We start from the raw sequence: 12,845 nt of genomic DNA, 5'->3' as shown, positions 1-12,845 counted from the left end.
TGATATTAATCAGTGAAGATCTGCAGCCATCCTTCAGGCCTACGGTGGATAAGTGTGTTTTTACAACAAAGGACAAACCACATAGAGAAAGTAAGCACTTGACAAACATGGTTATGAATTACACATCATTTTTATTTACTTGAGTCAAATACAGAAGTCTAGCACATGTCAGTGATACGTCTCATGCTCATCCACCTCATGCCACTCATGCCCATGTCCCTGAAGCTCCTGTACTCTCCGGGCCTCAGGTACATCATCCTGCCTCTGTAGTGGGGCTGCTCGTACATCAGCCAGTGGCCGTCCATCACGTGGCAGGACATGCAGTCGGACATACGGTAACGGTCCATGATGGAGTCGCAGTCGTCCATCAGCTCATACATCTGACCACCAAAGTTCTCCCTCTCATAGATCCTCATCCTGAATGGACCTCTGTGCTGTAATTCAGTAGAGGGAGAGTTTAAGTACGGCCACAACCACAGGGAAAACAAAGCAAGTTTCAAATTCAGGAAAATCAAAGGGATGTAAAGATGAGTTCTCTTACATAGGGGATCATTCTGCAGGATCTGATGGAGTCAAACATCATTCCCATGCTCATCATGCGCTGCATGTCATGGTACTCTCCCCTCCTCAGGAAGAACTGCATGCCCATGTAGTTGGGGCGCTCGTAGACCATGAAGCAGCCGCTCTCCACCCTGCAGGACTGGCACCTGCTCAGGTAGGAGGACATGTCAGAGCAGTCGCTCATGCACTCATAGGAGCGACCCTGGAAGTTCCTGTCCTCGTAGAAGACAATCTGAAACGGAGAACAGAGGAAAGGATTTTGATTTGAGAATCACATACAGTTTGTATCAGTGCTAACCTTAGCATTTAGATTTCATCATTTATAGTTATACGTTTTAAATATAAGTAAATATCCTATTACCTTGCCCATGATGGTGGTTTAGGTTGTTCCCAGTGGATGGTTCAACTTGCTCTGCCAACTCCATGATTCCACGGCCTTTTTATACAAAATCCCAGGGCCCATGATGTGTTGTTATTCAAATGTGGAAAGCTGATGAATTAGCAGTATGACTTTTGCTGAACAGAGCCTATAAATGTGTAACAATGGTTCACCATCCATACATTTCTGGCAGCAGTCATCTGCATTGTCTATTATAAGCATAAGCTTTGTGTGTGTTCCATTCTCAGTCAGAAGGTTCTCCACATATGGTCTGATCATCACTGATGGAAAGAACGTGACATTGGGCCACATCTCTGACAAAACCATGAGAGACCCAGAACCTGTGCAAATATTCAGTCAGTATAAAGAATTAAACACACTGACTTTGTATTTTTGCATTTCCACAATGCAAAGTTTCTTTGCATTGGTAACATCATGTCATCTGAAGTGAATCAGTTTCATTTGAAGGGAAATTTGTAAGTTTGGTGATTTTATTTACTGATGTTGATTTACTGTAAAAATGAATGAATATCAGTGGAGGACAGTGACAGGACTAGCTTGAGCACAGGCACTATTTTGCAGGAGATACAGTGCAGCCTGCAACCAAACGAGACACAGCAACTGAGCAGCTAATTTAAGGGATCTATAAACTGCAATACACCTTATTCTTAGTGATGCCTATTACTTCAAAATGTTATTAAACAGAATGTGAAAAAAAAACAATGAATGGAAAAACATTATAGTTATACTATAGATTGTTTGAGAGTAGTTTAGCTATTTAACAAAACGACTGTGAAAAGTAGATGTATTTACTGTATGTGATTACAACAAATGTATTTTGTCTGTTGGTCATTGCTGTGCAGCTGCTGCAGGTTGTGCACACTGGGAGTAGTAATGTGTGAGGATCGGTGAATAACACTAAGCCTGGTTGCTTTTTTAAAAAGCTTTCAGTTTATTTGTTATTTTATAGTCTGATTTTTAAATAAATCCATCAGGAAAATAACAGTTTTTGCACAGTAGAAGTTCAGTAACCAGGATGTGATGAAGTAGATTAATTACTGTTTTAATGTATCTTGATTGCCAAAGAAGTGAATTTTGGAATTTCTCACATGGGGTATCCAGTGAGGAGAGGAACTTATACAAATGATTAAAACTCAGGTGACTGATGTATTAACAGTTGGTCAGTGCGTCAAAACTCAGGCCTGGAAAAGGACAAATGGAGGACAGGCCTGGTTGACTACAAACCACTGAAGGCTCCACCTTTTCCACAATAACTGTGTTTTTTATGTGCATTTTCAATTTGTGCAGAAAAAAAACCTGAGTGGAAACAATAGCCGTTTACATCGATGTTCCAAATGCCAATGCAAATATTCACACAACAGCAACTGATGGAAATGCATTGATTTGCTTTTTTTCTGCTTATTTTCTGGATATTTGTTTAAAATTTGTGCTACACCTGGATGTAAACTCATCACTCATCTCTCAACGTCTGGTAGTTTTTGTGAATAGGAAGCCAGTGAGGGACCACACACCAGCAGCTGTGGCTGTACACCTGCAGGAAGGGGGTTGGGATTGGGGTAGGAGAAAACATAAACCTTCACTGACAAGCTCCTCACTCCACCAGGCGGGAAGAGGTGGGCTGCGACACACAGGACTGCAGTGCATAGGCAGCTGTTCATTCCAGATTTGGATTATGTGGTTTGGACTGACGACAGTGCAGTTATAACCACTTACCCTTTTGTTACTGATAGTTAAGGAGGAAGCAGTAATTAAGAAAAAAACTGGAAAGAGTTGTAATTACAGAGTAAGTACGACATAACATAAACCACACAGTTAAAGTGCTAGCAGCCCTTGGAAGACTAATTTTTTCTTACTCGAGGCCACACAACAAAATCACACTTTTTGATGCCTTTCAATGCCAATACTTGACAAATTAATGAAAACACATCCACAAAGAAGGTTAAAAATTCAACATCTTTAATAAACAAAGTGTTTGATATTTACAGCAAGGTTTCGCTTGATGGCTAAAATTCTGTGACCCTCCTGAAGGAGCCAACGATGGCACAGGTGGCGCACCAGTCGCGGTACCTCCTGTACTCCCCAGGTCTCAGGAAGTACTGTCTGCCGCGGTAGTTGGGGTACTCATAGAAGATCCAGTAGCCATTCATAACATTACAGGAGTAGACGTGGCGGTGATGGAAACGGTCAGACACACAGGGACAGTCATCCATGAACTCCATCATGTGACCGCTGAAGTCCGGCTTCTCGTAGATACGCAATCTGTAGGAGCCTCGATACTGTGGGACCAAAGGAGAATCAAATTAAGTATTTGAGCTTATGACAAACTTAACATTGGACAGTGGATGATAAAGTCTTTACTATATATTCAGTCATTGTCAGTTTGTGAAATGAACTCCAACTTTAAAGCAAGAGTCATGCTGATAGTTTTATTTTGGAATCTTTACAAATATAAAAACACCCACCACTGGAATCATCCGGCACGAGCGGATACAGCTGCTGAAGCCCATCCACCTCTGGTAGTCAGGGTACTCTCCCCTCCTCATGAAGTACTGGTGGCCCATGAAGTTGGGTCGCTCATAGATCATGAAGCAGCCGCTCTCCACCCTGATGGAGTTGCATCGGCTGAAGTACGAGTGAAGGTCCGTGCAGTCGTTGCTGCACTCATAGCTCCGACCCTGGAAGTTCTTGTCCTCGTAAAAGATAATCTGGGGGAAAATAAAGGTCATGAGCTGTGGGTGAAGTTTATCGAATGACATGAGAATAAGAGTTCAGCTCTGTGTTCAACATAAAACATACTGAGAGCAAAGTGACAGGCTTTGCTGAAACTTACACTTAATCTGAGCAGAGAGGAAAAACAGTACTTACCTTGCCCATGGTCTCCGTTGGAGAGATTCCCCATGTTTTCAGGGCTTTTTATACTACCTCTTGACAAACAAAGCATTGTTATTCAAATTCTCTCGTAGTTATAATTGAAGGCTACTGGCACATGTTTACCTTTTTGTTGGAGCACAACATTGGGTCAGAAATATGGATTTGTATTTGAAAAAAAGGATAAATAATTAACTGGTTTGGTGTTTTGACATGCATGGACAAAGGAAAAGACTAGTATGGTATCCACACATCCAGTGGACAATGGCTGCAGAACAATATGGAACAGCCCTTTCGCATTAAATATGTTGCGTAACAGAGCAGGAAGCCATTCTCTGACCCTCCCGCTCTACCTGAGCAACCCCACTGTATGCAAATAAGTAAGTGTATACTGTGCTGCTGCTCTGTATCCTACACTGGACATAAAGATTTTATTAGGAATTGTATAGTGTTATAATGTACTGTATGTTACCTGTGTGTGTATGTTAGGCTTATGTCAACTTTTGTTTCATTTACTAACTTTAGCTTCAGGTGTGGTTCAGCAGTTTCTGTTCAAGTAACTGACAGTTTGGACTTAATGGACTACAAATCCCAGACACATTCGATTCCTCCAAGCATTCCCTTCAAGAATACGCGACGGAATAAGAGTGCTGTCCCAAGATTGGGTCCAGATATCCCACATAATGACTATTATTTTATTCTATGACACTGGTATCCACTACAGGTTGTGTTACTTGTCTTTTTAATCCCATTTAATTATTCACATACCATCTACCCTGGAGAGTATTTTCCCGGTGTCATGGTAAATAGTTGGTGATGAAAAAAGAGATGAAAAACTGTGTGTGGATATAAATGTATTGATACTTTCCTCCTGTACATTAACACCTGTCTGGTATGTAGTATTAGTTATGAAAATCTCTATATTTATGTCTTTATGTTGATGAGGTTGTCACTGATGTTTGATATCAACGTTTAATATTGTTTAGTTACATAGGATAACAGACTATAGTCATTTTGTTAAAACAAACAAACTGAAAAGTATCTGTAAACACATGAAACCTTTACTTCTTTTTTTATAAAAAGTAAATTTTGAACAGAACCATGAACAGAATGTGCACAATTCTCATAATTCATAGGTGTATTTTAAGATATATTACATTCATCATCTTAAGTCAATTGATTTTAATCTTTACTTAATTTTTGATTTAGTAAAATTATGAGAGTTTCGTTTTCTAACCATGTTTGTTATGTATTACTTTGCCTGTGTCCTGCTTTACTAGGTCCATCCTGATCTGTTACTGTTTACCTCATATTCTGTCTTTTGCTGTTGGGTCACAGAATCCGTGCATTCAGCTCACCTTTTTTTAATGTCTGTTTCCTCTCTCACACTCTCCAGTGGGCACTGCCAGTCTCCATATAATGTTTTGTGTTCAGCACTAATTCTATGGATAAATTCCGCCACCATAGAAACCAGCTAATCCCATCAGAGCACAAACTGGGAGAGGGCAACGCTGGCATTGTTTGATGTGGTATGTCTAAGCGTGGAGGAGAATAAACCACCGTGGACAAGCTAACCAGAAGCTATGGCAGATACGTTCTTTAGCCCACAGTGGACAGTAGATCCTGTAACTGAAAGAAGAAAACACTGCAGCTGCACTCACAAATCTTAGAGGCGTTTTATAAAATTATAATTCCAGTGACCCAAGGACTGACCACAGCTGAGAGCTGGCACATACACACAATGAAACACTGATGATTTGTTAAGCAGTTAAAGTTTATTGGGAAAACAGAACAGAGGAAAGATGCATTTAAACGAAGCTCGGCTTCAGTTGAAGTCGGTGATTCTTCTGAGGGAACCGACTCTCGGGGTGACGCCTCCCCAGTCGCTGTATCTCCTGTACTCCCCGGGCCTCAGGTAGTATACTCTGCCCTTGTAGTCAGGTTGGTCGTACAGCAGCCAGTGGCCATCCATCACATTACAGGAGTGGAAGTCAGACATGCTGAGGTGGTCTTGAACATTTGGACAGTCGTCCACCAGCTCGTGCATCTGGCCGGACAAGTCGAGGCGTTCGTAAAGCCTCATCCTGTAGGAACCTTGGTACTGGCACACGATACAGAACTCTGTAACTATCTCCAGTACAATAATATATCTCAGAGTCCAGAAATTTTTTTTGTTGTTTTTAAGAGTCAGAAATGTTACCCTGATACTCTTAATATATAAAGAAAAAGAATTTAACAGTGTAAAAAAAAAAGCTATACTTCTTTATTATTTATGTTTACATAAAAAAAAAAAATCAAACCAGGTCTTTATGACCTACCTGGGGGATCATGCGGCAAGATCTGATACACTCGTTGATGCCAATCATACGCTGGTTGTCAGAGTATTCCCCTCTCCTCAGGTAGTACTGGTTCCCCATGTAGTTGGGCCTCTCATAGACCATGAAGCAGCCACTCTCCACCCTGATGGAGTTACATCTGTTGAAGTAGGAGTGAAGGTCGGCACAGTCACTGCTGCACTCGTGAGAGCGCCCTTGGAAGTTTATGTCTTCGTAAAATATGATCTGTGAAAGCAATCGTTACACACACACACACACACACACACACGCACACAGAGAGAAAGATAGTTTCCATTTTTAATACAGTGCTGTGAACCTCTAGACGAGCAGTGAAACAAAAAAACTCCTAAAAAATAAAATCTCATTAATTATTAAGTAAAATACAGGTGTGTAGAAAGTGTGAGTACAATCATAACATTCAATTTTCTTTACCTTTCCCATGGTTATGTTGGCATCAGACTGTATTACCGGTCAATGCTGTCCCTGAGCCAAGCCACTGTGCTTTATAAAAAAAAAAGAAAGAAAAGGCAGCTGTGTGATTGCACAGCATAAAGTATTGTCATTCAAATAGATCCCTCACAGTGATGATGGATCAGGGGTGGGGGTGGGGGGTGTGGGTGGGAAAAATCTGTTTATGTATAGATGACTCTTGGTGTGTGATGAGTTATTGTTCTTTCCTCCATGTTCATCACAATCTCCTCCCGAAAATGCCACTGTACAATAGACTGACGGAGGGTGTACTGCACAGCATCAGCAAGATTAAACTGATATTTAACAGGACCGACACATGATAATCTGCGCAACCTATCAGCTTAAGAGATATTTAGAGAATATTTTTTTAAAAATCTGGAATGAACACGGGCCAACAGTTCCTGAGGTAGAATAAGACGTGGAATATTGCTCCATATGAAGGACATAACTCTCATGACAGATCAGGTATAATCTTACTTATATCTTAGGTTTTAACAGTTACAATATCCACAACTCAACAATGCTGTGTTTTTAAATGTCTGAGGTCCTCCTCACAACTGAATAGACTATGAAGACTCCATTTTGCAATTGCTTTATTACGATGGTGAGTGTTTGATCAAGAACAGGTCCAAAATTTTTTGTTTGTTGTTGTTTGTTCTCTTGGTGTGTGGTGAGTGCTTTGCAATGAGTCCCTTTTTTGAGTCCATCTTAATAGTCAACCATTCTTGTAGTCTTGTAGGCCCCTATCTGAGCATGATGCCTTTCCAAAAACGCCCATGCTACTCTGGGATCCTTCAAAACAGATCAATAGTCCATGATGCGTCTGATGGAGCCAACTCTGGCGCTCCTGCCGCCCCACTCACTGAACCTCTTGTACTCTCCGGGCCTTATCAGGTACATCCGGCCCCGGTAGTTGGGGTGCTCATAGAAGAGCCAGTTGCCGTTGGTAACGTTGCAGGAGAAGATGTCATTTATGTGGAAGCGGTCCATGACGCTGGGACAATCGTCCACCAGGTCCATCATCTGGCCTCCGAACTCGATTCGCTCATACAGGCGCATGTTGAATGAGCCAGGCTCCTGGTTTGGAATGAGAGAGTGAAATTATCCAATAAACTGATCAATAAATCAAACTTCAGTTTAGCGTACGTCAAAGTGCTCTACAGATAACTAACAAGCTGGTGGTAAGACAGTACAAATGAAAACAGTAAACTGTTTTGAAACTGATGCACGTCAGAAATAAAGATGGTGAAAAAATCAACAATAAAACTAATTTGAAAAAAAGATTTGAAAAATAAAAGAAAACTAGATAAAAGAAAAAAAACATTGAGAGGGGACAGAACATTTTAAAATACACTGTTGCCCATAAAGTTGGAATTTTGTTTTCACTTTTCAGTTTTGTTATCAAGAGTAAATTGTACATTGTCACAGTCATTTCATGAGAAGAGGTAAAATATATTTTAATCCAACTTTATGGGCAACAGTGTATAAATACAATGAAATAAAGGATTAAATCAAATAGATAATGCCCATAAAAAAATAAAGCAGCAAATTGTTATAGACATTCATGGTTTCCAGAGGATGAATCCTAATGACTTTGGTGAGCCCCTGACTTTTCCTCTAGCACCACCATGAGGTTGACATTTGTGAAATGTCTTGACAACTATGGAACCTATGATCCGCTCAGGATGAACTGTAATCAATTTTACTTTATCCATTAGTTTGTTTTTTACAACTGCAAAAAAACTAATGAATTTCACATCAGTTTGCATTTACTGCTAATTTGCAAGTGTTAGCATGCTAACACGCTAAATCGTTAGACTCAATTTAGAAATAGCCACCATTAACAATCCTACTGCCAAAAACTACAACTACTGTCAGTGTTTCCCCAAACTATTTTATTCTTAATGCCGTTTAAAAAACATCCAACACACAAACTCCAACTGAAACACAGTCAGTGGCTGTGTGGAGGTGAAATGACTGTGTAATAAGAAACTGTAATAAGAAACAAATTTATCTTGCATTAAATGAACAATTATCGTAAGGACCATTGTTCTGGTTGGAGAAGGGAAGGAATAACAAGACATGATAACATGCAACAGCCAATATTTAGTAAAAGGAAAATGTTCTCTTAATGCATTACCAAACTAATGCATCTGCCTGACTGTGGTTTATATTTAAGTCTTGGCTTTTGCCCAGAAACAGTAGCTCACCATGGGGATGATGCGACAGGAGCTGACGCAGTCGTTGACACCCATCCAGTGGTGGAAGTCAGGATACTCCCCCCTCCTCAGGTAGTACTGGTTGCCAGTATAGTTGGGTTTCTCATAGATCATGAAGCAGCCATTCTCCACCCTGATGGAGTTGCAGCAGCTGAGGAGGCACATCAAGTCCGCACAGTCATTGCTGCACTCAAGATGGCGTCCAGAGAAGTTCTTGTCCTCATAGAAGATAATCTAGACATGGAAATCATAATGTTTTTTGTTTAGAAAATGATTTTTGTTGTTATTCTTTATCTACCATTTATCTTTTATCTATCAAACCTTCTCACTACAAAGAAGTACAGTATGTTTTTCTCCGTAGTTGACCTTTCCTCTGGGCCAATCCAGGCCACTTTCTCTTCTTTTAATTTAAAGAAATAACCTGTAATGACTCTCAATAAAGCTCAAGAATTCAAAAGAAAAACCTGGAGGCCTGTTTCCATTTTGTTTACTTCACAATAAAAGCATTTTCCCCACCACCTATCAACATGAGCAGTGTACTGTTATCCCCTGAGAGTGTGCTGGGAGCTGTGAGATTTACCTTCCCCATGTTGGCCGGTTTGCCTGCCCTGTGTGATCCATCCAGCTCTTTGAAGACTCCCACATGTCACATATATAGTGAATGTGAAATGCAGACTCTGCATGTGTCATTCATATTGTAATAGCCAGGAATCTTTGGCGTTTGTGCCGCCGTGTTGTCCTGAAGAGATGTTTAGGAGTGATGTTTGTGCAGGTGAGAGCTGGCAGGTTGTGTGGTGCTGGCCTTGTGTTGTGGCAGTGGACTGCAGTTCTTGGTATGTATATTTTTCACCTCTTTAACTTTTTATTAATCGACAATTTCCAAAGTTCAGTTTAACTTTACTGAGTTAATGCCACATTTACTGTCTCTAGAGCGAATAATGTTTCTGTTTTTACAGCCATGTCCTGTAATATGTTGTTTAGTAGCGCAGAAACTACTTCACCCACATTTTTGTTGATAATGTCTTTAACAGTGACTTTACCTTATAAATCCTTTGTATTCTGTTTGAAGATTTGATCTTATTAAACTGAAACTCTCCCTTTGCTTTACTGTGTAGTACAGCTGAGTACAGATGAGTAGTTGAGTGCCTGGTTTTTTTTGTCAGCAGCATGTTAGTTCGACCTTGTGTTATCACTAATTTCAGCTCTCTACCACTGCCCTCTGGTGGAGATGTATGATTTTGTTCAAATGAACACACATACACAGTATTTACACACTACTAAAAAACGACTTTGAATGTTTAAATCTCTGTTTTCAAGTGAAGTTATCTTTGTACTTATTTGTTTAATACTCTGTGTATTTGTTCTTTCATTACCTGATGTTAAAAAGGAGGAGAAAACAATCTCATAAGATGGCTAAATGGTCACTGTTAAGGTGCTTTTGCTCATATCCCATGGTCTTCATCCACAGGTGGAGTTTGCCCAAGTGTCAAGGAAATGTAGAAATTCAAATTTCCAATTTTTTGAGCACTTTAAGGACTTTTCATTCCTGATGCCTGAAAAGCTGAGGTTTAAAGTTTACTCTTGGTTTTAGAAACACAATTCCAATTTCCACCTGCAAGTAAAGATCATGTGATGTGATCAAACACACCAGAACAGTGACTAAATGGACCTTGAACAAACTTTAAACCTTAAACTGAAAGATGTTCAGTTTTAAATTCATTTTACTCTTTGAGCTGTGCCATTTATTGTATATGTGTCAGTGAAAAGTAGAAAAGCAGAAGGACTTTTCTTCGGGTCTGCAATAGATAACGCTTCAGCCTTGGTGTGGTCAGTGTCAGTGCTTGCAGTATTTTATTCAGTCCTCTGATGAGAGTCAGGATGTTAGGCCATGACCCCATCACATCCTCTGGGGAAAACATGCCCTCCAAATGCAGAGAGCAAGAACAAAACTGAATACACTCGAGCGCTGACGCCATTTTATTCAGCGTGTGAGACAAGGCAAAGAGCAGACATTTCACTAGAACCGTTCTTCTGTCTTTAGAGATCCATGAGACGCCTGATGGAGTTGATCCTGGAGCTGTTGGCGCTCCAGTCGCTGAAACTCCTGTACAGGCCGGGCCTCAGGTAGTAGTGGCGTCCCCTGTAGTGGGGCTGCTCGTACAGCAGCCAGTGGCCGTCCATCACGTTGCAGGAGTTGAAATTGGACATTCGGAAACGGTCCATGAGGTTGGGGCAGTCGCCTGTTAGCGCTATCATCTCACCTTCCATGTCGAAATGCTCGTACAGCGTTATCCTGAAGCTGCCAGTGTGCTGAAGAGGGCAGGAAGGTCAAAGTGTCAAAAGTCACAAGGTTTTTACAAGTCAACTACAAATCTGATGTCAGAGATCTTTATGCGTCAAATCAACCGCTTATTTGCTTAGTCAAGAGTTAGATGAGCAGATTGACACCAAACACGTCTGTACGCAAAATATGAAGCTACCACGAGAAGCCATTTAGCTTAGCTTAGCTTAGCTTAGCTTAAAGACTTGAAACAGGGATAAACAGGTTGTCTGGCTCTGTACAAAGGTATCAAACCCCACCTACCCCACCTAGTTTAACAACTACACTATAATGTAGTTGTAAGCAGATATAAGTATTTATTAATGTATTTGAATGTATAACTCCTTCTGTGGGCACCCATGAAAAGACCTGTTGTCTTCTTCCTGATAAATACTGGACATTAATAAACACCTAAAATGTCCTAATATCTGGGTACAACTACATTACAGTGGACCATAAACCACTAATTAAATGATTATATGCTGCTCACAGATGGTAAATAGGGGGACTTAAGGTAAAGTGTCACCATAAACCTCTTCGTTATTAATGCAAGAGCAGGTCAGGGAGCATGATCAGTGTATTCAGTTGATCATGCAGTTTAAGGAATATAACCAAGGGATGCTGTTCACTAATATGATGATATTTGTGCAGTACCACTGGGATCGAATACAGAGGGCCTTACCACAGGGATCATGCGACAGGACCTGACACAGTCATTCATGCCGGTCATGCCCATGTAGTCGGAGTACTCTCCCCTCCTCATGAAATACTGGTTTCCTGTGAAGCCGGGGCGGTCGTAGATCATGAACATGCCGCTCTCCACCCGGATGGAGCGGCAGTGGTCAAACATGGAGTGAAGGTCAGCGCAGTCACTCATGCACTCATAGTAACGGCCTCCAAAGTTCCTGTCCTCGTAGAAGATGATCTGACGGAGCAGAATTAGACAACCTGGGCTCAGTTTTTACACTTCTTTAAACACAATGATCCACAAAAACAAACAATACAAAATGGGATACAAACCTTCCCCATTATGGATTCTGCTGTTGGTCAAACTGCTCCCTCTGTTTTTGATCACCAAAGCTAAGGTTCATCTTTATATAGATTACCCTGTGGGAGCAGGTACAGCCATGTGTGTTGTTATTCAAATGAGGCCTGGTGTCAGCAGAGACTCTACAGGAGTCTTCCTACTCCTGTTTGTCATGTCCTGTGCTGGGGTTAACAGACTGTGTGCCGCTTCCAGCAAGAGCCACAGCACGGAACAAGGCGCTGGAACAATCACTGCTGAGATCTTTTACCGTCTTGTGTTTGTATTAAATTCAGTGCATTCATACAGTGTATAAGAAACTGAAAATACTTTGTTAACATGGGCGGATAGATTCAGATATATATGTGAATAAATAGCGATAAACAATGGTTTCTCAGTATATTCTGCCCTGTAACTGATGTAGTGCATTGTGACCCCATCATCACTATTTTGAATGTCCTACAGTGTGAATCTCATTCACAAGAACCTCTTCTTTAAAAATGAATGAAGTTAAGGACAAGTACTAAATGAACGACCAGATGAAAACAGTGGGAACAACTGTCAAGCATGTTTTAAAGAAAATAATAAGATAACAACAATTATGTTGATGTTAAAATTGGCCTTTTTATGAGCCAGTGAGTTAAAT

General features: G+C 40.7%; 5 protein-coding genes across 10 annotated transcripts; all 5 read right to left on the bottom strand.

The window, feature by feature from the left end:
* Positions 1–158: 158 nt before the first annotated feature.
* LOC121194230 (gamma-crystallin M1) lies at positions 159–955 on the bottom strand. Its single transcript, XM_041056960.1, has 3 exons — positions 923–955; positions 542–793; positions 159–434 (listed from the first exon to the last, which is right to left on the bottom strand). Exons 1-3 carry the CDS (start codon positions 929–931, stop codon positions 159–161), a joined length of 537 nt encoding a protein of 178 aa, XP_040912894.1. The 5' UTR covers positions 932–955.
* A 2,009-nt stretch (positions 956–2,964) lies between these two features.
* Positions 2,965–3,847, bottom strand: LOC121194708 (gamma-crystallin M2-like). Of its 3 annotated transcripts, none has more exons than XM_041057699.1 (3): positions 3,827–3,847; positions 3,424–3,666; positions 2,965–3,237 (listed from the first exon to the last, which is right to left on the bottom strand). In XM_041057699.1, the coding sequence occupies exons 1-3, from the start codon at positions 3,833–3,835 to the stop codon at positions 2,965–2,967; spliced, it is 525 nt and encodes a 174-aa protein (XP_040913633.1). In that variant the 5' UTR covers positions 3,836–3,847. The 3 variants fall into 3 exon arrangements, with proteins under 3 accessions (XP_040913633.1, XP_040913632.1, XP_040913630.1); XM_041057698.1 differs by having other exon boundaries at positions 3,427–3,666; positions 3,827–3,835; XM_041057696.1 differs by lacking the exon at positions 3,827–3,847 and having other exon boundaries at positions 3,424–3,687.
* A 1,807-nt stretch (positions 3,848–5,654) lies between these two features.
* Positions 5,655–6,916, bottom strand: LOC121194519 (gamma-crystallin S-1-like). The gene is made up of 4 exons (XM_041057440.1): positions 6,896–6,916; positions 6,598–6,624; positions 6,148–6,390; positions 5,655–5,930 (listed from the first exon to the last, which is right to left on the bottom strand). The coding sequence occupies exons 1-4, from the start codon at positions 6,914–6,916 to the stop codon at positions 5,655–5,657; spliced, it is 567 nt and encodes a 188-aa protein (XP_040913374.1).
* Positions 6,917–7,440: 524 nt separating this feature from the next.
* On the bottom strand, positions 7,441–9,488 carry LOC121194718 (gamma-crystallin S-1-like). Of its 4 annotated transcripts, none has more exons than XM_041057717.1 (3): positions 9,459–9,488; positions 8,847–9,089; positions 7,441–7,713 (listed from the first exon to the last, which is right to left on the bottom strand). In XM_041057717.1, exons 1-3 carry the CDS (start codon positions 9,474–9,476, stop codon positions 7,441–7,443), a joined length of 534 nt encoding a protein of 177 aa, XP_040913651.1. In that variant the 5' UTR covers positions 9,477–9,488. The 4 variants fall into 4 exon arrangements, with proteins under 4 accessions (XP_040913651.1, XP_040913648.1, XP_040913649.1 ...); XM_041057714.1 differs by lacking the exon at positions 9,459–9,488 and adding an exon at positions 9,424–9,444; XM_041057715.1 differs by lacking the exon at positions 9,459–9,488 and adding an exon at positions 9,436–9,444.
* Positions 9,489–10,892: 1,404 nt separating this feature from the next.
* On the bottom strand, positions 10,893–12,376 carry LOC121194273 (gamma-crystallin M3-like). The gene is made up of 3 exons (XM_041057044.1): positions 12,350–12,376; positions 11,858–12,100; positions 10,893–11,165 (listed from the first exon to the last, which is right to left on the bottom strand). Exons 1-3 carry the CDS (start codon positions 12,374–12,376, stop codon positions 10,893–10,895), a joined length of 543 nt encoding a protein of 180 aa, XP_040912978.1.
* Positions 12,377–12,845: the final 469 nt, after the last annotated feature.

The sequence above is a fragment of the Toxotes jaculatrix genome, chromosome 15 (genome assembly GCF_017976425.1).
Source record: "Toxotes jaculatrix isolate fToxJac2 chromosome 15, fToxJac2.pri, whole genome shotgun sequence".
Taxonomy (NCBI): domain Eukaryota; kingdom Metazoa; phylum Chordata; class Actinopteri; family Toxotidae; genus Toxotes; species Toxotes jaculatrix.
The sequence above is the reverse complement of the archived record's forward strand: the minus strand, read 5'-3'. Positions and strand labels throughout refer to the sequence as shown.

Bases quoted from the DNA above. Each gene is read 5' to 3' on its own strand.
- LOC121194230 (XM_041056960.1), bottom strand. The intron at 435-541 runs GTAAGAGAACTC...ACTGAATTACAG, and splicing joins CCTGCAGAATGATCCCCTAT to CACAGAGGTCCATTCAGGAT.
- LOC121194708 (XM_041057696.1), bottom strand. From the start codon at position 3,687: ATGACCTTTATTTTCCCCCAGATTATCTTTTACGAGGACAAGAACTTC. The intron at 3,238-3,423 runs GTGGGTGTTTTT...TTGGTCCCACAG, and splicing joins CGTGCCGGATGATTCCAGTG to TATCGAGGCTCCTACAGATT.
- LOC121194519 (XM_041057440.1), bottom strand. From the start codon at position 6,916: ATGCTGTGCAGTACACCCTCC. The intron at 6,625-6,895 runs GTCAGTCTATTG...CCGGTAATACAG, and splicing joins TGCTGTGCAGTACACCCTCC to TCTGATGCCAACATAACCAT. The intron at 5,931-6,147 runs GTAGGTCATAAA...ATCGTGTGCCAG, and splicing joins CTTGCCGCATGATCCCCCAG to TACCAAGGTTCCTACAGGAT.
- LOC121194718 (XM_041057714.1), bottom strand. From the start codon at position 9,444: ATGGGGAAGGTAAATCTCACA. The intron at 9,090-9,423 runs GCTCCCAGCACA...TTCCATGTCTAG, and splicing joins TGGGGAAGGTAAATCTCACA to ATTATCTTCTATGAGGACAA. The intron at 7,714-8,846 runs GTGAGCTACTGT...ATTCCAAACCAG, and splicing joins CCTGTCGCATCATCCCCATG to GAGCCTGGCTCATTCAACAT.
- LOC121194273 (XM_041057044.1), bottom strand. From the start codon at position 12,376: ATGACAAACAGGAGTAGGAAGACTCCT. The intron at 12,101-12,349 runs GTAGAGTCTCTG...CTGCTCCGTCAG, and splicing joins ACAGGAGTAGGAAGACTCCT to ATCATCTTCTACGAGGACAG. The intron at 11,166-11,857 runs GTAAGGCCCTCT...TGCCCTCTTCAG, and splicing joins CCTGTCGCATGATCCCTGTG to CACACTGGCAGCTTCAGGAT.